This window comes from Nycticebus coucang, chromosome 1, assembly GCF_027406575.1.
Source record: "Nycticebus coucang isolate mNycCou1 chromosome 1, mNycCou1.pri, whole genome shotgun sequence".
Classification (NCBI taxonomy): Eukaryota; Metazoa; Chordata; class Mammalia; order Primates; family Lorisidae; genus Nycticebus; species Nycticebus coucang.
In genome coordinates, this window is record NC_069780.1 from 133598989 (window position 1) to 133625090 (window position 26102).

The following is a 26102-nucleotide window of genomic DNA, read 5'->3' on the forward strand; positions in this document are numbered from 1 at the left end:
TAGTAGAGGAATTATAGGATTGAATGAAAGCTCTATTTTGTAGTATTATTTTAAACATGTAGCTTTTGGATATTGTCCCGACCTGCAGGACAGCAACGGGGGACGCAGGAACCACCTAAAGGAGAAAAACAAACAAGGAGCACGAGAAAGGGAGACAAGACAGTTTTCTGATCAAGTCTCAGACTTTATTGAAAAACCTGTGCCTTATAAGCATTATGGGGAAGGTGGGTGTGCCTTGTTGGGAGGTTCAGAGGAGTTCTTAACTGGGGATTGGCTAGAGTAAGTAAGATGGGGCATAAGGTGATTGGTTGGCTAGTTGCCGGGTAAAGTTACCTGGAAAAGGTGAAACTGTTTTTTACTTAAAGAGGAAGTAAGGCCGAGCTGTACCTTATATGGCTTCCGACAGAATATGAACGTAATCTCTGTATATGTGTGCACGTGTGTGTGTGTGTGTGTGTGTGTGTGTGTGTGTGTGTATGTTAGATGAGATAAATTGTTTTGGGAGGTGAGGGAAATACCTTTCTCCATTCCTGATATGCCCTTCCTTGTGGAAGTAGCTTTACCAGTACAAATTCCTGACTTCTTCCCCAGAGAAGAAAGGATGACACAATAGGTTTTCAGGATTGGAAAACATAAATGGCTCAGCTACATCCTCTTCCTCTTGGGAGGAAGCTGCCCATCGCCCACCAGAAGCGTATACACTTCCCTTTTCCTCTACCCCATGTGTTGTGGGAAGGGGGGCAGGTGAGGGGTGCTATGGTATTCCAGTGCTGAGTGGGTAAGTCCTTTTAAATCTCAGTTTCTGTATTTGAAATTCGATATGCTTGCAGATATCAACCGTTTTTCAAATATTAGCTTTATGACTAAAAATGTGGTATTGTAGTTATCTATATGACCTTTTTGTTGTCTTATCCTTCAATTATTCAGAATATGATGGAAAATTTACTCTCAATGGATAAAAGATTTAAATTTAAGGCACAAAACAGTAAAATTCTAGAAGAAAGAATGGGTAAAACTCATGACAAAATTGTCCTGGGAAAAGATTTTATGAAGACGCCCTTGGCAATTGCACCAATACCAAAAATAAATAGGACATGATCAAGCTAGAAAGCTTCTGCACAGCTGAGAGCACCACAACTAAAGCAAACAGCCTTTGGAATGGGAGAAGATATTTGCATGCTATGAATCTGACAAAGGACTGATAACTAGAATCTACAGAGAACTCAAATTAATAAACAAGAAAAGAGCAAGCAACCCCATTTACAAGTGGGCAAGAGACTTGAACAGAAACTTCTCTAAAGATGACAGATGAATGGCCAACAAACACATGAAAAAATAGTCATTGTCCCAAGTCACCAGGGAAATGAAAATCAAACCCACTCTGAGATGTCACCTAACTCCAGTGAGATTAGCCCACGAAATCCCAAAGCTGCAGATGCTGGCGTGGATTTGAAGAGAAGGGAACACTTTTGCACTGCTGGTGGGATTGCAAACTAATACAACCTCTACGGAAAGAAGTATGGAGAATTCTCAAGGTACTAAAAGTTGACCTTCCATTTGATCCCACAATTCCAATTCTAGGTATCTATCTAGAAGAAAAAAAAAATTATTTTACCACAAGGACATTTGTATTAGAATATTTATTTCATATTGATAAGACAGGGAAGCAGACGGGGAAGCAACCCAAGGGCCCGTCAACCCATGAATTGAATTACAGGCTGTGGTATATGAATACCAAGGAGTACTGTTCATCCATAAGAAAAGATAGAGACTTTACATCTTTTAAGTTTACCTGGACGGAGCTGAAACACATTCTTCTTAGTAAAGCATCTTAAGAATGAAAAAAAAAAAAGAATATCCAATGTACTCAATACTAATATGAAACCAATATATAAACAACTACATGCCCACATGAATGAAAAAACCCAAATTAGTCTAGCAAGGGGGAGGGGAGAAGAAGGGGAAGGGGAAGAGGGGGAGGGAAGGTGTTTGGTTGGATCTCACCTAATGTGCACAATGTGAGGGTGTTCAGCACACTCTCTGGGTGAAGGGCTCAACTACAAACTGAACTTGACCTTAGAAATGAAAACAATGTAACCTAATCATTGGAACCCTCATATTAATTTGAAATTAGAAAAAAAAGAAAATTCAGTTTAATAAATTAATGACCACCTTAGTTACCATCTAAGTAATAGTCGGTCAATTTTGACCAAGTTATGGGAATACTGATGTTAAACGTTGTTATTAATATTACCCCAGCCCCGGGGTTTTAGAGTCTTTCAGTTCCTTCTCCTCCGACAAGTACAGGTAAAAATTATATCCACTGAGCTTTAAGCCACTCTCCTTGCCCTCCCCCACCCTTTTGGAGTCCCATATGTTTGAGACAATACTAGGCATTGTGGAATAGGGTTATCTTATAATGTTACCAGAGACCATTGGAACAATTCTTTAAATTTTACATGACACCCTACCACATAGATTGTTGTTCTTAACTAAGGCGTGCCAAGATTGCCCTTGTGTGTGGACTACATAAAAAAAGACTGCATGTCTACACCTGTGGATTGTCCTACCTCATTTTCCTGTTTAGACTTAGGAAAATCATTTCCTTTTTCTTCTTGTTTCCTTAAACTCCTTCTCTCCTTCAAACAGCTATCTCTTCCTAGGTGGCCCATTCAACCTAGAATCTTGATCTCTAGATTAAGAACTAGAAAATGAATCTCCCTTTCTTCGAGGACTGAGGAAGTGTGGTTGGTGGCCTAATCTTCATTTCTTTCCAGGAGGTGAGGTGTAAATATTTGCATTGTTTTTCTCATTCTGTAAGAAAAAAGAAACAATATAAAAATTTATATATTTCATATTTAAAAACAGTCTGAATATTCATGTCTTGCCATATAATATTTTAAAATTCATTAGAACTTTGGATTGTACTAAGAGCACTTCTAATTTTGATACATCAATATTATAAATATTATAAATGTTGTCTTTAAAAAATGTATCTCAGATTTTAAATTAATAGCTTATATTATAAAAGAGAATGTTCATTCAGTGTTAGATGGACCCACACATTGCCTTATGTTTGGTTGAAGCTCACTACAATCTGGAATTTCAAGATAGTTGTAATTATATACTAATGTGCATAATGCTTGGAAAACTGTCTTCTCATTTAACGTGATTTGATTTCAGATCAATTCAAACTTCCTAAGAATGTTTGAACTCCACAGTCGTAGGACCTTATGACTCATCAACATTTGAATTCTGCATTTTTAGAAACAGTGACTTAATTTACATCAAATAGCTCCGAAGTATAACAAGGTCTGTGATTTCAGTGAACTGATGACAATTAAACAATGGGAAATATCTGGGTCTCCAACTTCTTTTTGCATAATCCACCTGTCTGGTTTGTGTGGGACTATCTGCATTTCCTCAAATGCCACAGTAAAATATGATCTTGATCCATGGGGATATCAGTTGAGTTGGTGTCTCAGATCTCTTCACTTCAAAAGGTCATAATTTGGCAGTCCTGAGCTTAGGGACATGAAGCTGGACCTAGGAGTAAAACCTAGTCCTCCCCCATGCAACTTTGTCCCTCTTCCTTACTGTAACTTGGGAGCAAGTTATTCAACTTCACTGAATCCCTTTTCTCATCTGTAAAATAAGATGATTTACCTTGCAGGATTACTGTAAGGTTGAATATACAAGGTAGGACAAATAAGTTCGCAAACTCCTCCTTGAAAAAGTGCTACATAATTCAATTTAGGAACTCTTTTTCTGGAATGGCCATGAGAGCTGTTGTTGTACAAACTCTGGCAATTAAGTTCATGAATTCATTCTAGAAAAAATGCTTTGAAGAGTGGAGTAGATGCTGGTGTTGGTGCATAGCTTCCCAAGGGGAATGCTTCAGAGGTGATCATAGTGATACTCATCAATAAGGTATGCAACACATTTTCTAGGATGAGTTGATGAACTTAATTGACCTCATATATTAACATGCATTTAGCATGTTAATGCTCAAAATAAATGGTGTTAACTGTGACAGTATTGTATAACAATCCCCCAAAAAATATCTTTAGAATTTTTTACGATCTAGCTTTCAAACAAACAATACCTCCAATACCTCTTTGCTTTATCTTTTTCAAGATATTCCATGGAGTAGGACCCCCAGAGTGAGAACATAAGCTGTATTTATCCTGCAAATTCAAGGAAGTCCTAGTGTGGTGGAACAGAGGGCCTTGAGAAACTGAAGAAGTTTGTGGGATAAAACTTATCCTCCAACCAATTACCCTCCCTCCACTCATCCTCCTCCCTCCCCCACCCGCTCCTCCTCCTCCTTCATCTTGGGCTATAGTTGGGTTATAGCTTTCATATGGAAGTGTGGTTGATTATATATTGGTTTCATAGTAGAGATGAGTACATTGGATACTTTTTTTTGAGACAGAGCCTCAAGCTGTTGCCCTGGGTAGGGTGCTGTGCCATCACAGCTCACAGCAACCTCCAACTCCTGGGCTCAAGCGATTCTTCTGCCTCTGCCTCCCAAGTAGCTGGGACTACAGGTGCCTGCCACAACGCCTGGCTATTTTTTGGTTACAGCCATCATTGTTGTTTGGCGGCCAGGGCTAGATTCAAACCCGCCAGCTCAGGTGTATGTGGCTGGTGCCTTAGCTGCTCAAGCCACAGGTACCTAGCCTACATTGGATACTTTTCCTTCCATTCTTGAGATACCAAATCTACTTAGTGTAGAGTATAAATGTCTTAACACAAGAAGACCAAAAGTCACAATATAACAAAGACATCTCTACCAGAATGTTTATTGCAGCCCAGTTCATAATTGCTAAGTCATGGAAGAAGCCCAAGTGTCCATCGACCCACGAATGGACTAGCAAATTGTGGTACATGTATACCATGGAATATTAGGCAGCCTTAAAGAAAGATGGAGACTTTACCTCTTTCATGTTTACATGGATGGAGCTGGAACATTATTCTTAGCAAAGTATCTCAGGAGTGGAAGAAAAAGTATCCAATGTACTCAGCTCTACTATGAAGCTAAATTATAGCTTTCACATGAAGGCTATAACCCAACTATAGCACAAGACTATGGGGAAAGGGCCAAGGAAGGGGAAGGGAGGGGGGAGGTTTTGGTGGAGGGTAATGGTGGGGCCACATCTACAGTGCATCTTAGAATGGGTACAGGTGAAACTTATTAAATGCAGAATACAAATGCCTGCATACAGTAACTAAGAAAATGCCATGAAGGCTACATTGAACAGTTTGATGAGAATATTTCAGATTGTATATGAAACCCATACATTGTACCCCTTGATTGCACTAATGTACACGCCTATGATTTAACAATAAAAAAATAAATTAAAAAAAAGAGAGAGAGAATTATAGAGGCAGAATTAAAGTCTTTAATCTATTCACTTAAAAAAAAAAAAAAGAAAGTGAGGTGAAGGCTATGTTAACCAGTTTGTTATATTTCAAATTGTATATAAACCAGCATAGGGCAGCGCCTGTGGCTCAGTGGGTAAGGCGCCGGCCCCATATACGGAGGGTGGCGGGTTCAAACCTGGCCCCGGCTGAACTAGTCCCAGTTACTTGGGAGGCTGAGGCAAGAGAATCGCTTCAGCCCAGGACTTGGAGGTTGCTGTGAGCCGTGTGATGCCATGGCACTCTACCAAGGGCGATAAAGTGAGACTCTGTCTCTACAAAAAAATAAAAATAAAAATAAAATAAAACCAGCATAAATGCATTAATGTACACAGCTATGATCTAATAAAAAAATAAATAAAATATTAACAACAACAACAACAAACAACCCCCCAAAACAAAAACCTACCCTTAACCTAAGTAGTTAGGGCACTGGAACTTGATCTGAAAGGACTGAGCCTCTTGGGAACAGGCAGTTCTTGAAGTCAGCAGGAAATGTGCCAATCTTATCTTTTCTAAAGACTTAGGGGAAATCTGGGGAAGAAAAAAAAAACAAAAGACAAAAAAACCTGTGCTATTTTACCTTTGGCACCACTCTCCAATCTATAAAATATAAGTAAAGTGACAGTTGGTGGGGGAGGGTGGGTGTCAAATACAGAGGACATATCAGCTGATTGGGAGATCTGTGCAGTCCACACCAGGAGTCTGAGAAGGCCTCAGAAACCTGGCTGGAGTCCCGTGTCTAGCAATGTCTTGAGATCCTTCAGCCAACTACAGCACAGGCAGGTAAAGAGAACAGTGAAGCACCCCAGATGACTTCCCATAGTATTGCAAAGGGACCCTGTAACTGCCACTTCCTTTATCATGCAATAAATTTGACTTGCACACTTCACACAAATTGTACAAATCTATGATGCAATGGCCACCTGAATACCTACCTTCACTTTGACCTGAATAAATGAATTTTTAAAGTATCTATTGCTTATTCTTTTCATGTTGAGTCCAGAGTTTCTCCACTTTCCTGATAATACAAATTATTATGGCATGTTTGCTAAAAATTCAATTAGACAGCCTCTCCTGGTTAGTTAGGCATTTTTAGTTGACATATCAGAGATCATCATACATTTTTAAGTATTTTACTAAAAAATGAATGTGTAGGTCATAATGGGTGGCAAACTACACTGACAGCAGACCTGAGGAACCCAAGGAAAGCACTCTAGAAAAATCCCATCCCTCTTCCTTCACTTTCTCACAAAGACTCATAATTGCATTCACTTACGTAATTGTTTAACATGGGAGGAGGGGGAGAATGACCCTCACCCCTCTTTGTCCCAGGATAGAATTATCCATTATTTTCTGCATTTTTTCTTGGCTAACGGGTCCAAAAGCTGTATTGGTTCCATAAGTCTCTATTTGTTCCAGACTCAGGGCACTTGTCATAGGGCCCCTCCCTAAATAGTGGTGTATATGTTACAGTGTCTACAATTAGATCTGGGCCAGAACAAACAGACACTGAATCTGCATTGCCATTTTGATCTATTGTTTAAACAAAACATCCCCTGATATATTCAGCTTGACCATGAGCTATTTTAAAATAGTGGTATCCAAAACTTCATTAGAAGACCATAGAATAACCTGGATTCTATTTGCCACCTCCCACAGAAACAACCTTGTCCTGTATCTAATGGTGCCTGCATCTCTGGCAGGTGGAGGTGGGGGCTTTTGGGGTTATGCTTAAATGAACAATGCTTACATTTTCTTAAACTTCAGGGTGCCCAAGAATATGTTGGGGAGAGCTGTTTAATTTGCAGATTCCTAAGCCCCAGATATTGATTTAGAGGTCCGGGAAGAGGCCTGAATAATTTGCATTTTTAGCAAAATTACCCCCTGTAATTTTGGTCAACTGACTCAATGGATCTCAGAGAAATAATGGCCTAAAAGTCTATAGGTAGATGTCTTGGTCCATTTTCTGTTGCCTTAAAATAATACCTGAGACTGGATCATTTATAAAGGAAAGTTTACTTGGCTTATAGTTCTGGAGGCTGAGAAGCTCTGGGGCATGGCTGTAGTTTCTGACAAGGGCTTTCACATTGTGTCATGGCATGGCAGAAATGCAGAAGGGCAAGCAGGGTCATGGGAAAGTGGGAGACAAAGCAGGCAATGTGACCTGCTTTATAATAACCCACTCTCAAAAACTTACCCAGTTCTGTGAGAACCACGTTAATTCCATTATGGGGAAGCAGCCTCTGTGACTCAACCCCCTTCTTCCAGGCCCTACTTTCCAACACTGCCACACTGAGGAATTAAGGTTCCAACACAGGAATCTTTTGAGGACACACTCAAACCATAGCAATAAATGAGCAAAAAGACCAGATGACAGTTTCAGGAACATGATTCTGAAGACAGAGTAAGAAAGACTGGAATTTTGAAAAACTACTGCAGGGTGGTTTTCAAACTTTTTGCTCAAAATCAACTATAAAAAATTATGTTTTCAGGAATGTCCAATTTGTGACCTGTGGGCCAAATGCTAATTATTTGAGGACTGTGTTGCTTATCTGTGGTGTTGGATATGACGAAAGCAGGCATGGACTTTATTTTTTTTGCTCATCATCTTTCATTAGTATTTGGGTGTTTAATGGGAGGCCCAAGACAAATCTTTATTTTTCCAATTTGTGGCAGAGAAGAAAAAAGGTTGGACATCCCTGCATATGTTGGTAATACATAACATATAAAAATTGAGACAGTAAGGTTTTTTTAAACAGCATTTTTACATTAAAGAGTTGCATTTTTCCTCTCTATTCTATTTTCAGCAGTTGCTCCTCTGTCTGGAATTTTGTCTTGAAAGGCAGCTTTGCTTGGATGTCTTTACAAATCCACATGGCCCAGACTGCTCGAGCTGTTTTCAGATGTTACCAAAGACCCTGGTGTCCGATCTCTACTGAACTGAACAACATCCTTCTCAGTTTTAGTGGTTCTATAATTGGCCCAGTTTAATTGGTTCTATAATCACATGCTTTCCAGTGATTATCTCTTGGCCATGCTAGGGCTTTCCTGTTCTCAGGTCTATTAGACACTCCACTGAGTGCCTTTGCTTTCTCCCACATACAACCTGAGTCCACATAAGTCTGTCACTGTGGGTGTATGTCCTTCACCAACTTGTATTTTCAGTTGTTGGTCATGAGTTTTTGGTCTTACCATCCAGTTTCTCTGCTTGTATGTGGGCACCTGGAGAGATTAAAAAACTGTGCTACTATGACTGTCACTGCTGCATTCATCTTGCCTTTCTCGATAGTATTACTGCAATCCGTGTGTTTTTAGGCAATATATTTTGATTTGGTTTTGCCTTTTTTTCCTGAAGATTATATAAATGGGCACGTTCTTCCATTTTCTTTTTGGCTAAACTTTGTTTTTGAGTCACTCATGTTGATACTTATAACTACAGTTTATTCATTTTAGATGTTGTATATTAGTTCACATTTTATATTTGTTGTACATTTAACATATCACAATTTATTTATTTATTCTTCCATTGGTAAACATTTTTCCAATTTTCATTAATTCTAAATAAAGCTCTCTTGAATATTCTAAACTTGCCTCCTAAACTGTATATGTAAAAGGCTCCAACAGAGTATATCTAGGTATATGTAAATGTGGAAAGTAAAAAGTAAAAATATTACTTTAAATTTCAATTTGTATTTTCTTAATTACAAATGAAATTGAGCATCCTTTTATGTATTTACCACATCAATCATGTTTTCTCCTGTGAGAAATACTTGTTCATAATCTTTGCCTGTTTTTTATTGGATTGTTTGACATCTTATTTAGAAGAGTTCTTCTTATTACATATTCCAGAATATTAATTTCCTCATTGTATGTTCTACAAATATTTTCTCCCCTTCAGTTCATGGCCAGTTTTTAACTCTCTTCTTGTCTTTTCAAACATAATTCTTAATTTCTATGCAGCAAAGTTTATCTGTATATCTTTATTGTTGCAGGAAGACAAAACCCAATGGAGAGAAAGAGCACCCAAACACCACGTTTATAAGAGGAAGGGCTTTATTCACCAGCCGGGAGCTTACGGCATAGAAGAATTCCAAATGGCCGCGCTCCCCGCCTGCCTTGGTCTTTCCCTTTTTATTGACAGTCGAAAAAGTTCCACTCCACAGGTACCCTTCTCATTGGCCAGTTTGAATCAAGCGGGAGGTGCTATTCCTGCCCCCACAGAACTACAGGATTTCACAGAACTTGGAAATTTCCAAGTTTCAGGAAGTTAAGTTTACAAATTCCCAAGAGCTGCATCACTGTGGAGTGGACCCTGCATGTGTATCCTTGTGGTCACCTTGAGAAGACCTGTTCTTCTAGACCTCACCCTTCTCGGCTAGCTTCTCTCATTATGACTTTTGCTTTGTGTCTTCTTTATGAAATCTTCCCTAATTTGAGATTACAAAGATATCCTATATTTTCTTCTAAATTTTAAAAACTGATTTTTTTCATGATCCATCTGGAACTGGTTTTGTGTATAGTTTGATGTATGGATCTACAATCAATTTTTTGGTACATGAATAATTTCAACACTATTTCTTTTTTTTTTTTTTTGTAGAGACAGAGTCTCACTGTACCGTGCCGTGGCGTCACACGACTCACAGCAACCTCTAACTCTTGGGCTTACGCGATTCTCTTGCCTCAGCCTCCCGAGTAGCTGGGACTACAGGCGCCCGCCACAACACCCGGCTATTTTTTTGTTGCAGTTTGGCCGGGGCTGGGTTTGAACCCGCCATCCTCGGCATATGGGGCCGGCGCCCTACTCACTGAGCCTCCTTTGCCTATAGTTCTGTATTGCCAAGCATTTTTATACATGCACATATCTGTTTATAGTATCCTGTAAGGATCATGGTGAAACCTGCCCTTTTACCTTGGTTGGTGATAGAATTCAGGTGTATCTGCCCAAATAAACTTGCCCCATCCAAGCAGGGTCAGGTTCATGGCCAGCCTTGAAGAGCCAGACTCATGCCCCTCCCAGGAAATAGAAATGCCACCAATTGCTACCGTCCCGGACCCTTTAGATCCCCATCCACCATGACCCATGTGTGGAATTCCTTTCTTGATTTCACCCCACCTGCATCCAGGTGTAAATAAAGACCACATTATTTCTACAGAACGGGGATTCCATTTTCCTTTGTTTCATGCCTTGGGTCTTTCTTCCTTGAACCTTTCAGTTGGTTCGCTAAAAAATTAACTTATAATTATGGTAGATTAATAAGAGAAAGGTTTATTTCTAAATACGCGCATGGGGGAACCACAAAAAATAATTACCCAAAGTCTCAGCTATCTTTATGGATGCCTTTTGGAAGGGGAGGAGGAAGAACGTGGAACTGTAGGTGCAGCAAGTGGTTGTTAGGGGGGATGTATACAGATTGATTTGTAGATTAACCTGAGAGATAGGTATCCTGCTTCAGAGGACCTTGGGGGCAGGTTATTAGCATGTAATAAGGAAGTCAGCAGCCCTCTTTGATTCTCAATCGGGTTACTCAGGTTTTATGTAGATAAGAGGAAAGGCCTCTTTCAATGCTTCCTGATCACAAATGGCCTTTAATTCAAAATATTCTTTATTCCGGGTGGCGCCTGTGGCTCAGTTGGTAAGGCGCCAGCCCCATATACTGAGGGTGGTGGGTTCAAACCCAGCCCCGGCCGAACTGCAACCAAAAAATAGCTGGGTGTTGTGGCAGGCGCCTGTAGTCCCAGCTACTCGGGAGGCTGAGGCAAGAGAATCGCTTAAGCCCAGGAGTTGGAGGTTGCTGTGAGCTGTGTGAGGCCACGGCACTCTACCGAGGGCCATAAAAGTGAGACTCTGTCTCTACAAAAAAAAAAAAAAAAAATTCTTTGTTCCAAGGAGTTATATTTTGGGGCAAAATTTCCTTAGCCTTTATTCCCCTCATCTGGAACTTCTCTAGAAGTTTCACACATTAAGAGCTAAATTGGTTAACTGTGGAGAGAGAGAACAGGTTTGTAATCTAGTAATAAGATGTTTGTAAAGAGCTACAAAGAACATAAATTAGGATGAGAATGAATAAGCAGAAAAGAACAGATCTGAGCACATTTCCCCACACCCCATTAAACCAGTCTGCCATTCCTGGGAATAGGTCAGTCCAATAGAATGATTTCATTTCATTAATTTAATGAAGAATATTTATCTCGTCTTTTAAGAGATGTAGATCAGTCTCTATGTGCCCTGATTGATTTATGTAAAGAAAACGGTTTTTCCCTAATAACAGAACAAGCTCTTCCTTGTTGACTTGTCAAAGCGTCCAGGATGTGGTGATTTTGAATTACAACAGACGCTAGGTTATTAACCTCTGCTTGAAATGTTTCCAATGCCTGCATGGTGATGTTGAAGTTCTTGTTTTATACCATGGAGAGATTCATGATTGCTCTTTCAATTTTGTTAAGTTTCCAGTGATGGGAAAAGGATCTTGAGCATTGAAAAGAACTTTGAATTATGATATACAAGGGGATTTCTTATAATGGTACTGATAGAATCAGGTTACCGACCCACCCAGGAACCATCCCTTTCCTGGAAAGCATGCCACTCTCAGGAAATACTGAACGGACCAATCCAGGCCCTCCTAACCTTGTCCCACCTACCTGCCCAGGTAAAACTATGGACACACCAATCGTGGTGGTTCTAACCCTTTAAATCCCTGTCCACCATAGCCCACATGTGGATTTCTCCCTAGTCAGGAATCTCGCCCCACCTGTCCTCCAGGTGGAATAAAAGTCACTTTAGTGGCACCAATTGGATCTCTGTTTCCCTTTCATCTCGCCTCTGGGAATGATTTTATCTTTGGGTCCGGAACCTTTCAGGTGTGTTTTGTATGTTTTTAATGTACCACCTTATGAACAAAAGAGCCTAAGTTTGTAATCTGACTGGCATTTAAAGTGGAGTACTAGGTAACAGAGAGTGTCAGATAACCAAATCCACAGCTCTTGATCATTTGGGTGGGAATCATTTGTGTACTTTATTATCACACAAGATAAAAAGACCAGTGTTATTTACAGACAGAGTCAGGTTAGAACCTGTGATGTTCCAGTCTGGAATTTGCTGTGTCTTCTCCTCTTCATTGGCACTTTCATATATCCAGTTGCCATGTGTCCCTGTCAATTTTTAGGAACAGAGCAGGTTGAGGAATATTTGATATAAAAGGTCTTTCAACTGGTTGATGTTCTTGCTTAATCAAGTCAGTCTAAACTTTTGGTCTATCTAAGTGTAATCAGTAGTGCCTGGCAGTTTAACAAGGAGAGAGAGTCAACTATCCCAAGTTGCCCAGGCCTGCCCTATGGACTATTCATAATATATAGTGATTTGACACGTATTGCTAATATGAAGGTTAGTATTAATACCATTTATGATCATTGGGAAAAATGCAAGAATGCCATTTATGGAATCAAACCATAGGGTTTGATCACAATATTGTTTAGGATATCACCTAGAAAGATCTAGCATTATTCCGATTTTCAATACAGAAGGGAAAATTCTGTTCTAGTGACTTTACCTGAGCAAAAGATAGTTCTTACTATAGTCTATGCCTACGCTTACAGGTCAAGCATAGACTCGGCACCCCTTTGCACCAGTCTTTCAAACCCCAGCCACACTAACTAATCAATCTGATTGCTGGTTATGCCGACCTCTAGATCATGCAGAGTTCATTTTCATCTCTGCTAATATGAGTGCCTGGTAGTGAAGGAAAGTACTACCAAATCCAAAAGGGGGGGGGGAACCAGCCATGTAACAGCACCTCTCGCCCCCTACCATGAGAATGTGACCTGTAGCAGCACCTCTCGCCCCCTACCATGAGAATGTGACCTTTTGTAACTGTTCCAGGAGATAGCTCCGAGCTGAAGCAGATAAAAGGGCTAAGCAAGTGTTTAACTGTTAATCTTGTCTTAAGACAGTTAAGTAATGAACCAGAGTTCTTCTTATCCAGAAAGCCCCTGCTATGTCTGCTACCCCTCCCTACTTTGTGGTTAAAGCCCCTGCCATGTCTGCTACCCCTCCCTACTTTGTGGTTTTTGCCTTTATAAGCTTGTAAAATCTGCTGTTCAAGGCTTGACTCCTCTGCTCCTGAGAGAGTTATGAGCTAAGCCCCAGCATGCTGGAATAAAACCCTCTTGCTGATTGCATCAAGTGCCGTCTCTTGCGGTTGATTGGGGTCGTCGTAGTCCAGGACAGAGTGGGGGTCTTGTCCCAAGTCTTTCAGTAGAATTCGTTTTCATCTCTGCTATTATGAGTGGCTGGTAGAACCAATGTAGAAAATGGACATATAATAAGATGTGCCATCCACAGCCAAAGAAGAAGCAACATACTACTTCACCTGATGGTGAGATAACTAGATGTAGAAAAACTGCGAAAGCTCAAGATTGACTAAAATTCTATGATCCACAGACAGGGAAGAGTAGAAAAGAGTGAAGATGAATGGAGTAAACTTTACTGAGGACACATAGCTGAATTTTATCTTGTAAGTGAAACCAATAAGTGTTAATCAAGGGCATTATGTGTAATAATGGAAGAAGTATTTTAAGAGGTAGAGAACAGTTTTTACAAGATCTACAAAAGTTATGAACAAGATGTAACTTTTAATTTTGTTCAGACAAGGGCGTTGCCTGTGGCTCAAAGGAGTAGGGCGCCAGCCCTATATACCAGAGGTGGTGGGTTCAAACCCAGCTCTGGCTAATCTGCAACAAAAAATAGCTGGGCATTGTGGCGGGCACCTGTAGTTCCAGCTGCTCGGGAGGCTGAGGCAAGAGAATTGCCTAAGCCCAGGAGTTGGAGGTTGCTGTGAGCCGTGTGACGCCATGGCACTCTACCAAGGGCACAAAGTAAGACTCTGTCTCTACAAAAAAAAAAAAAAAAATTTTGTTCAGACATATTTTCTAGGGTCTCAGCTTTTCAGTTGATTATTTATACATAAATATTTAAAAGTCTCATATATCTCCACAGAATATGGGAAGCAAAAGTTGTGCATAGAAGGGATAAGAACTAATGAATGGTTTCTGTTCTAGAATTGAACTTAGGGCTACTGAGATGAAAATATAGAATTTTAATTATTAGACTATGAAATAAACTGGCCGATCATTATTCTTACAAGGGCAGTGTTCAAAAGATTTTTTTTTTGTTTTACATCAGCTATTTGCTTTTCAATTTTGTCATGATAATCTTTAGGGCTAGCTATATCATTATGTATTTTTATTTTAATCTAATTTATGTATTAACATAAAAATTATTTCAAATAAGAGATCTCTGAAAGTTTTTTTTTTTTTTTTGCAGTTTCTGGCCGGGGCTGGGTTTGAACACACCAACTCTGGCATATTGGGCCGGCACCCTAGCCCTTTGAGCCACAGGCACCACCCAAGATCTCTGAAAGTTTTAAGAAAATTTAGAAGCTTTTTAATTTAAAAGATCTATCTTTGGCCATTAATTACAATGGTATATTTGTTCCAAAAGCGACTCAATCCAGTGCCCCTATGTAAAGCCCAATGACTCTTCATAGAAAAGGCCATTTCCAAGATTCCCAAAAATTTACTTTCAGAAATAAACTTATGATAGAATAGATGATGACAAGAACTCACTCCTCAGAGCTTGACACGTTCGGTACACACAGTGTGCTGCTGAGAATCTTAAGAGTCTCCCTCAGACTCCTACTCTCTCTAGACTGGCCGCCTGATTGTTCCTGAGAAAACACCCCCCCACTCCCAGATGGCAGAGACTGAGGAGAGAATTCCCACTCAGTTACAAAGTCAAGCTCAGAGATATGAAACAGGATGAGAAGAAAACCTCATATGGTTTTTGTTTCAGGGACCTGCAACAAAGTTTGTCTTAAAAGACACTGGACTAGCCAGAACCATGTAACAGGCCAGTATGCAGGGCTGGTTTGAATGTCAGGCTGATGGGTAGCTAGGCCCGATGGTAACCCTCTTTAGACAAAATGACATAAAAGGACAAACAACAAAACAAAAACAAGCAATAACAATGACAACAATTAGAATCTACTTCTGAGAGGAGACATATCGGGGTCCCTTTGTGGTCGCCACTTATCAGGGCCCAGGACTTGGCCAGGTCTCCGGCCCCCAGCTTATCTAGGTTCCGTATGTGGACAGCTAGGCTACCTTGCTCAGGAACAACTGCTTTCAGGTGCCTGAGGGCTCTTTGCTTTAGCAGAAGAGAGAGAGAGAGAAAGACAGTATTTGAGGGAGTAAAGCAGTCTTAGTAAGAAGAATACATCTTAGCAGTCTTTCGTAGAGAGAGATGCTGTGCAGGCGTTCTGCAGGCAGAAGCGACAGAGTCAGAGTGAGCGGGTCTGTGATAGAATGCGCGCTCCAGACTGCCCTCTCCTCCCGCCTCTTACAGACATACTCCCAGTGCGCTCAATACCACAGGTGTACAGACCGCCGATCACTGATACTCTCCCGAGCTCCCATGTTTGTTAGAGGAGTCAAATCCCTCCCCACACCCTTTTCACCAAGGTGTTACATTACCGAGTTATATAGGTGTTTCTTATAACTCTCACTCCTCCTTGCCATATGCTATATGGGCTGCTACAGGGACGAATCAAACAATATGAATATTCATACGCCATATGCGCAAAGTACCAATACTAGAGTTGCTCACAAGACTAGTCGCCAACACAAACATTTCTGTCATTAATCTTAAATGTGAAAAGGAAAATGATCTTTTACCATCTGCTCATCCAGAGCCCACAGAGGAAAACCAGGAGTCTGACTGGTAAGTAAAGCATCTCACCACATGCTGGCTGGGGTTAGAGTTCTAACCTTCCTGCTGCCATTTTGGGGAGAACAAAGTGGCTTTGAGATCCTGCCACTATTTAAACTGTAGGGGTCACAGTGAAACCTACCCTTTTCCCTTGGTTGTTTCGCTGAACGATTAACTTATAATTATGGTAGATTAATAAGAGAAAGGTTTATTTCCAAATATCATGCACATGGGGAGAAATACAAGAATGATTACCCAAAGTCTCAGTAATGGTCAGAGACCTTTATCGATGCCTTTTGGAAGGGAGGTAGGGGGAGAATGTGGAAAGTGTAAGTGCAGCTAGTGGTTGCTGGACGGGATGTGTGTAGATGGTGGAAACAGATTGATTTGTAGATTAACCTGAGAGACAGGTCTAGTGCTTCAAATGACCTTGAGGCCAAGTCTATTAGCATGTAATAAGGAAGTCAGCAGCCCCTTTTGATTCTCAATCAGGTTACTCAGGTTTTATATAGATACAGGAAAGGCCTCCCCTTCAATGCTTCCTGATCACGAATGGCCTATAATTCAAAATATTCTTTATACCAAAGAGTCATATTTGGGGGCAAAATTTCCTTAGTTCTTTTATTCCTCATTCTTTTCATTGAACTATTTATCTACCCTTGATCCAGCATATCATATTTTTTTTTTTTTTTTTGGCCGGGGCTGGGTTTGAACCTGCCACCTTCGGCATATGGGACCGGCGCTCTACCCCTTTGAGCCACAGGTGCCGCCCCAGCATATCATATTTTAATTAACAAACTTTAAATACATTTTGATATCTGATGGACAAATTCTCCCTCCCCCTACCTCACATTTGTTGACTCCCTTACATAGTGGATAATGTTCTACATCCCCCTCCTACAAGCCAAATTACAATAAAATGGTCCCAAATTGCAAAACTGGGTTTTCCTAACTTGTGTAGAGCTCAGCTCAGCACCACATGTTGATAGCTAGAGACAGGTATTTGTTACCTCGGGAATGCTAAAACTATTACCTAAGACTTTCTGGATATTTTATATGGGTAAAGCATTTTCCTAAATCATTGTTAATTGATTATGAAGAATTGCTTATGAAAATTGCAGGGACAGGATTGGTCCTGTCTAATTGTAGATAGAGAAGTTAAAGCAGAGAGAGATTAAAGTTTCTTTTCTTTTCTTTTTTTTTTTTTGAGACAAGGGTCTCATTCTATTGCCCAGGGTAGTGCTGTGGCATCATAGCTCACAGCAACCTCAAACTCTTGGGCTTGAATAATCCTTTTGCCTCAGCCTCCAGAGTACTTGGGACTACAGATGCCTGCCACTATGCCGGGCTAGTTTTTCTATTTTTAGTAGAGACAGGGGTCTTGCTCTTGCTCACACTGATCTCGAATTCTTGAGCTCAAGCAATCCACATGGCTTGGCCTCCCAGAGTGCTAGGATTACAGGCGTGAGCCACCAAGTCAGACCTAGATAAAGTTTCTAATGTAATAGTGTTAAAATGCCACGAGGCTGAAGAGCCTGTGGTGCCTGACCCTGGCCCCATTACCAGATAATGTTCGAGAGAGTCTCTTCTTACATTGTAAAGATCAGAATGCAAATTACTTTCAGGAATGTGTGAGGAGGTTTCTGGGGAGGAAGGTAATTTTGCTAAGACTCAAGTTCAGATGGGGACAGGAGGAGTCACCACCATCTTCATCTACTTCTACAGATGGAAGTTGAGAGCTTTTCTCCCACACTCATCAGCTATCACCCACCACCTACCCAGGACCAGAACTTCTCATGAGAGGGAAAGGAGACAGGTAATGTAGCAAGTCAAGAGGAAAAATGGTAAACAAAGGGCTTTGGGGGAGCAGGTACCTCAAACAGGTTTGAGGAGTAAATAAAAACTACCTTTTGGTTAAGAGAACAACAACTAGATTGAAGTTATCTTAGGATATGAAATCTGGCTCCCATAAGTCTATCAGTTAGTTCCAAGATTTGCTTTATTCTTTTCTTCTTCCTGTGTTCCCTCCCTATAGGACCTACCCTTCTTGTTCTCTCACCTTTCTTAACAATCTGCACTTATATTACTGGAAACTTCTGTTCCAGATGTTGTTCTATACAAGTTCTTCCCTTTTGCTTTTGGAAGGCTTCACACTGCTCTGGTGCTCTTGCTTTGGACTTTTCATAAAGTTCTTCATGATAATGAAGATAATGCCAACTATGTGATGTAATAGCAAATATTATCTAAGTTTATAGCAGGTTAAATGAGGAAGTACCAGCTATACTTTACATTAAGTGTTTACATACGTACCCATGCATGTAAAATTACATAACTACAGGAGAGATCATATTTGTCTTGAAAATTTAGGATTTTTTGTTTGTTTGTTTGTTTGTTTGTCTGGAAACAGGGTCTCACTTTGTCTCCCAGGCTACAGTACAGTGGCCTAATCATAGTTCACTGCAGCCTCCAACTCCTGTGCTATAGCAATCCTCCTTCCTTGGTCTCCTAAGTAGCTAGGACTACAGGTGTGTACCACCACATATGGGCTAATCTTTGTGTTTTTTTAATGTTTTGTAGAGATGAGATCTCCCTTGTTGCCCAGGCTGGTCTTGGACACCTGACCTCAAGTGATCCTCCTGACTTGGACTCCCAAAGTGCTGGCATTATAGGCATAAGCCACCACACCTGGCCTAAGACATTTTTATTGCTAAGTCAGATTTGCCATCTAAACCATTGCTCTTTAAATTATTTAGGAAAATGTTTATCTTGTTCTGTCTTTAAATACCCACTAGATGTTGCTAAAGGGCTGTGAAAACAAACAATCTTTGTTTGTTTCCTAGGCCTTTGGGTTACTTAATTAGAGTTCAAGGGAACTTTTTGAGATATCAGAAATAGTAAAGGTAAAAGCCTAAACACAGAAATAGGAAGTGCATCTTCAAAAATATGAAGGAAGTTAACGCTGACTGAAGAGGGCTCAATGTATAAAGGCAATGTTGGCTGTAGCTGAAACTTGTGCTTAGCATTTTGACACTTAGTTGTCAACTAAAGAACAATTTTAAATCTTTAGAGATTATCTTCCCCAGGGCATCTGAAACTAAACTGAAGGTTCGGATCAGCTTTCAAAAGGTAGTACAAACATTCTGGGCATTTTACATTTATCACTATTTTGATTATGAAAGCATTACATTAACATTTAAACTATTAGGAAAGAAAAAAATTAAATGAAGAAAATAATGATCCAGAAGCCCACTACTCAGGGTGACAAAAGTATAATATACTACCTAATTAATATTTTATATATTAGTCTTAATTACCTAGTATGTATTTACTATAAATGACTATATGATGTATAATTAATACATATAATAGAATAATTATATATTATATATGTATATATATTTTCATTCTATGGACGTTATGAAGCATAATAACAACATAAATACCTACACAACTCAAGACATAGGGCATTTCCAATGTTTATGAGTCCTGTGAGAGTCTCACTCTGTTCCCCACGAGAGAGAGTGCCAGGGCATCAGCCTAGCTTACTGCAACCTCAAACTCCTGGGTCCTATCTTAGCCTCCTGAGTAGCTGGGACTACAGGTACCCATCACAACCCCTGGCTAATTTTTCTATTTTAAATAGAGACAGGTCTTGCTCTTATTCTGGGTCTCAAACTTCTGAGCTCAGCCTCTTAGAGTATTAGGGTTACAGTATGAGCCACTATGCCCGGCCCTCTGAGAACTCTTCTGTTTATCTGTCTCCCCTGAGAGGTAATTGCTACCCTGAGTTCTGTTTTTAACTTATTCTTCTTGTAATAAGTTTTACACATGAGTTCTAAATAATACATTGTTGTTTTTGTCTTCAACCCTGGTAAGAAATATTTCTGAAATTCATCCATATTGATGTCTTCATTAATTTTCTCAATCATAAAACATACCATTGTATAAAATACCATAAATTATTTGCCCATTCTCCTCTCAACAAACAGATTTATTTTCCCATAGAAAAACAATTGGGTTGTTTATTTATTTATTTTTGGCTATTTGTTATAAACAATGTTGTGCATGTGTCCTGGTGTCATGTAGGGATTTTTCTAGAAGTGGAGTTGCTGGGTGGTAGGTTTCATACTCAAGAAATGCTGCCAAACTCCTTTCTATGGTGCTTAAATCAATTTATATGCTAGTGCAAGAATTTCTGTTGGTCTGTAGCCTCTGTTCTAGGACTTTAAAATTGTTTCCAATCTGTTATGCATGGAATTTCATCTTAGATTGAAATTTGCATTTCCATGATTGTACCTTTTTAGTACATATATGATTATTGTTTTTCCTCTTTCATACGTGTTCTTTTCTAAATGCTTATTTAAGCTTTTCAATTGTTCATATTGTTCCTATTGATCTGAACGTATTCTTTATGTATTCTGGATTTTAATTTTTTCCTACTTATATGTGTTTTAAGAACTTTCTAATTGAGAAAGAGAATGGTATCTTTGGATAAACAGAAGTTCTTAATTTTCGTGTTGTACCATTTATCTATTTTTTCCTTTTTCTGTGTGTGGTGATGTTGAGTCTGGTTTAAGATATCTTTATTTGTCCTAAGATTATAAAGATATTCTCTGGCTGGGTGTGGTGGCTCAGGCCTGTAATCCTAGCACTTTGGTAAATTGAGGATCTCTTGAGCTCAAAGTTTGAGAGCAGCCTGAGTAAATGTGAGACCCCACTTCCATTAAAAATAGAAAAAAGTAGCCAAGTATTGTGGTGGGCACTTGTTGTCCCAGCTACTCAGGAGGCTAAGGCAGGAGGATCCCTTGAGCCCAGGAGTTTGGGTTTGTTCCAGTGAGATAGGATGATGCCAGTGCATTCTAGCCAGGATGACAGAGTGAGACTCTGTCTAAAAAGTTTATTTTTTTCCTATGTCAAATTGGAAGTTTTGAAGAAGCACCAAGAAACTGTAGGTACCATATTCTATAATCAACTGTGAGTTAACAACCCTACAGGAATTTAAAAACAAGTTACACAACAACATCATCTACACTGAGCATTTTAAATATCTGGGAGAAGAGTGTTATTCAGGGAATTTTTGTGATGGTTTCTTTTGAGAGAGCCGCAGGTGGACTGTGATTCTTCTCTCTTCCTCAATCAAATCTAGGGAGAGGAGCTTCACGGGGATTGAAGGCTTGCCATGTGTGCTCCATGATTAAGGGCACGGAAGACTGGTATCTGGTTCACACCTAAGAACCCTAATGGGCAAGAAGCTAGGATTGGCTATCATGGTAGAGCAAAGGGAATGATCAGCGTACACTGTCAGAGTTTACTTGGGTAAACAGTGTTCCTTATAAGCTATGTAGGAGATATGCGCATGTGAGAACCAGCCTGGTTAAATCCTGTCGAAAGGGCAGTCAGGTAGGTGAACAGTCCTCAGTGGAGATAATGGAGATGGACTTCTGTGCTAAGGAATCACTGAAATAGGGTATGTTCTCTCACCACCTACCAGGGGTGTGCAGGTCTTCAAAAGCATTGCAAAGTCACTTATGAGGGAGTCATCTTTAAACAAATACCAGACCCAGAGGGTGCAAGGCAGCTTCAGAACACTACCACTCAGCTGTGTGCTGGTAAATATTTAACAACCAACCTTTTCCGGGTGGAGGGGTATTAAGTATTTAATGATACTTTTCAAAGTGTGGTAAGGAAGACTTTATTTGGGACCACTATGATAGGGACAGGGACCACTACAATGAGGTCTTGTAGAGCTTGGGCTTAACTCTGAATACAGGAATAGGAAGTGGGAATTTATAACCAAGGAGTAGGGTTGGGGTTAGTAAGAGGTAAAGATCAGAGGTAATATTCTGGCTAAAACCAACCTAAGAGGATGCTTGCTGAAGACAGGCCAAAGTGATCTGATTTCACCTGGAGGAGGATGGTAGAGAATGTGGATCTGGATCAGATATTGAGGGCAATCAGATACACATCCAGAGTGGAAGGGTTCTTGCTAAACTGACTTAGCTGGGCTCTTTGCTAGAACTGGATTTTACACGGAAGTGCACAGATTCACCCAGTGAAGGTTCAGAAGCCTGACTAAAGTTTGGCCAGGCAAAGAATCTTTGTCAGGGAGAAAGCTCTGATTCATAGCATTTGAAAATTTCTGTGGTATAAATACTCTAATGTATTCTATATATTATTATTTCTTCTTTCTTAGCCTTCTATCTCCACTGACCCCATAATAAAATGCAGCAAATAATTAGGAAGTTATGAGATTTTAATATTTTTTGCATTTATTTTAATATGCGTTATTTAATTATAATTTATATACTTTAATAGCCATATGCTATAATTGACTTGCAAATTCCTGAACGGTCAGTTGGTTCTCACACACTAGGAGTGGCTCCAGTACACCACTGATGCCTCTCTAGTAAGAACTTTCCCGCTTCCTTCTCTCCATCTCTCTGTTCTCCCCATCTCTCTGTTCTCCCCACACTCTGCTGCTGAAATGAAGTAGTTACCTAAGGGGAGGACGAGCACGAGGGGCACCAGGAAAGATGAAATCATAACATGTAGAAAAAGTTTTGGAAGTCTCAGTTCTCTGACAGCCCTAGTTGGAGGAAAGTGAGTTAGTCCTTCTTTCAGTAATCTAGACATTATATTAGATAGACCATGTAAAAGGTGGAAGGCTGAAGGAGAGCAGGTAAGAGAGAAAAACAGAAGGTAGAATAAGCCTTAAAGGAGAAAGGAGACAAAATGTAATACCTGCTCTACTTGGGCTTGTATTAATTGTGTTTGCACTGCCCATGCATAATCCACCTCAGCCAAGCCCTGCCAGTATTGGTGGACTTCTATTTCTTTACTCAAGTGACTGGCTTCTATACTAAAATAATTAACTAGAGCTCAACTTTGAACCACCATAAAGAAATGGTGTAGGGTGGTGCCTGTGGCTCAAGGAGTAGGGCACCAGCCCCATATACCGGAGGTGGTGGGTTCAAACCCAGCCCCGGCCAAAAAACTGCAAAAAAAAAAAAAAAGGTGTAATTTTTTTCTTTGCTAGGATAATTGACCAAATGAAAAGCCAGAGTGAGCTTCATGCATTCAGTGCCTGGGCCATAATGGTCCATCTTTATACTGGGAATGGCCCTTCTCCATTCTCTGTCTGGAAAACTATCATTCCTTCAATCTTCCCTCATCTTATTTAATGCTCTTTTACTGAGTCACATCTTTCCTTTCACAATTATTGTCCACAGTGAGATGGCTTAAACTAAAGGACACACATTCACGCTTTTTAAAAATAGATGATGAGAGAAGAGACCAACACTCACTTTGTAGTCTAATTACATTTTGTTAGTAATTAACTCTGACAGTTGTCACATAACAGGGAACATACCCTGATTATTTTTAAAGTAAGTGAAGGCACCAAGTCAATGAATGAGGAAAGGCTAATTTTTTTTTAACACAAGGTGCTGTAACAACTGGATACCCATGTGGGGAAAAAAATAAACTTTATCTCCTACCTTATTACATACACACACTTCAAAAAAACAATTTGAGATAAATCATAGAACCAAATATAAGGGTAGGACCATAGTGTTTCGGAAGAAAACAAGGGAGATTGGGAAACTACATTTATGACCTTGGCTTAAGCAAAGATTTCTAACCTAAAACACAAAAGACACTGTACTGGATTGGAGAGTGTCCCCTGCAAATGCATGTCCTTCCCAAAACCCAAGAATGTGACCTTATTTGGAAATAGGGTCATTATACTTGTAGGCAAGAAGAGGTCATACTGGAGTAGAGTGGAACCCTTATAAGAAGAGGAGAAAGGAAACACAGGGAGAACCCACTGGGAGAACACCACAGGCTGATAAAGGCAGAGATTGATGTGTTGACTAGCCAAGGAAGGCCAGCAATTGTTGGCAATATCAGAAGCTAGGAGAAAGACATGGAATAGATCCTCCGCTAGGAACTTCAGATCCTCCTGGCCCCACCAACATCTCGATTTTAGACTTCTGGCCTCTAGAACTGTGACATAATAAATAAATATCTCTTGTTTTAAGCCATCCAGTTTGTGGTCATTTGTTATGGCAGCCCTAGGAAATGAATATAAGCATTAACCATAAAAGAAAAAAGTTGATAAATTGGACATTATCCTAATTAAAGCCTATTCATCAAAAGACACAATTTTTAAAAAAATATATATCTGGCAAAACCCTCATATTCAGAACATATGTAAATGATATCTACAAATCAATAATAAAAATAAAAATAGCCCAATTGAAATGTAGCCAAGAAATTTGAATAGACATTTCACAAAAGGTATATAAAAAAGCTGAAAAAAGCACAGGAAAAAGTGCTCAGTGTTATTAGCCATCAGGGAAATGCAAATTAAAACCACAATGAGAGACTTAAACATGGAGAAAGCGGGCTCTGGTGGTGAGCTGTTGTCTTCTCGGCTGGAGACTTCGGGGTCTACAGACGACCGGCTTTTCATGGTCAAAGGTGGAATTTTCTTAGGTACTGTTGCTGCAGTGGGAATGCTAGCTGGATTTGTTACAACATTATCATTGGCTAAAAAGAAAAGCCCTGAATGGTTCAATAAGGGAAGTATGGCCACAGCTGCCTTACCGGAAAGTGGGTCTTCCCTTGCCCTTCGAGCTCTGGGCTGGGGCTCACTTTATGCGTGGTGTGGGGTTGGTGTGATCAGCTTTGCAGTCTGGAAAGCTTTAGGTGTTCACAGTATGAAAGACTTTCGAAGTAAAATGCAATCAATATTTCCAACGATTCCCAAGAACTCCAAATCATCTGTTGACTGGGAAGAAGCATTGAAATCTAAATGAGATGAGTATGGATGAATTCCAAAACAATTATTACAGAAAGGGTGGTGCTGGAGACCATGACAGCAAAAGGACTGGGATAGATTTCTGCTCAGGAGCTGGGCAGATTCTTGACTGAATCCATGGGATGGACAGAATTTGATATCCTCATCAGAGGCATGTGCACATTATGTACACGTGTGCACCTGTGTGTGTTGGGGGAGAGTAAAGTTTTCCCGATGTTTAGAAGACTATTTAAAAATGTTAATTATAGATTTAACTTCCTTATGTGAAGAAGATCCCAGAGGAAATGCTTCTGTTTATGATAATTGAACCAAATTTCAGCTGAAACCCAAGTTATTGGCCCGTTTGCTGCCTATGGCGAATGTATCTTGCTCTGTAAACCTCTTTCTCTTCTCTTCCTCAATAAATTTTGTTTTACACTTGAAAAAAAAAAAAAACCACAATGAGATACTATTTCTTGCCCACTGAAACAGCAAACACAAAAAAGACCGACAATACCAAACGGTGAAGATAAGGAGCAAATGGAGCTTTCACACATTGCTCGTGGGTGTGGTGCTCTCTTTGGAGAAGTACAAGGCAGTGTCTTATAAGGTTAAACAAATACCCACGTATGACACAGTAATTTTACTCTTTGGGTAATCATTTACACAGGAAAAATGAAAACATACATCCACAAAATGATTTCAACATGAATGCTCATAGCGACCTTATTCCTCTTTTTTTTTTTTTTTGTAGAGACAGAGTCTCACTGTACAGCCCTCCTGTAGAGTGCTGTGGCGTCACACGGCTCACAGCAACCTCTAACTCTCGGGCTTACGCGATTCTCTTGCCTCAGCCTCCCGAGCAGCTGGGACTACAGGCACCCGCCACAATGCCCAGCTATTTTTTTTTTGTTGTTGCAGTTTGGCCGGGGCCGGGTTTGAACCCGCCACCCTCGGCATATGGGGCCGGCGCCCTACTCACTGAGCCACAGGCGCCAGAGACAGAGTCTCACTTTATGGCCCTTGGTAGAGTGCCGTGGCCTCACACAGCTCACAGCAACCTCCAGCTCCTGGGCTTAAGCAATTCTCTTGCCTCAGCCTCCCGAGTAGCTG

General features: G+C 40.1%; 1 protein-coding gene across 1 annotated transcript; it reads left to right on the plus strand.

The window, feature by feature from the left end:
• Nucleotides 1-24578: 24578 nt before the first annotated feature.
• Nucleotides 24579-25194, plus strand: LOC128589271 (transmembrane protein 242-like). The gene has a single exon (XM_053596249.1). It carries the CDS (start codon nt 24583-24585, stop codon nt 25006-25008), a length of 426 nt encoding a protein of 141 aa, XP_053452224.1. The 5' UTR covers nt 24579-24582; the 3' UTR covers nt 25009-25194.
• Nucleotides 25195-26102: the final 908 nt, after the last annotated feature.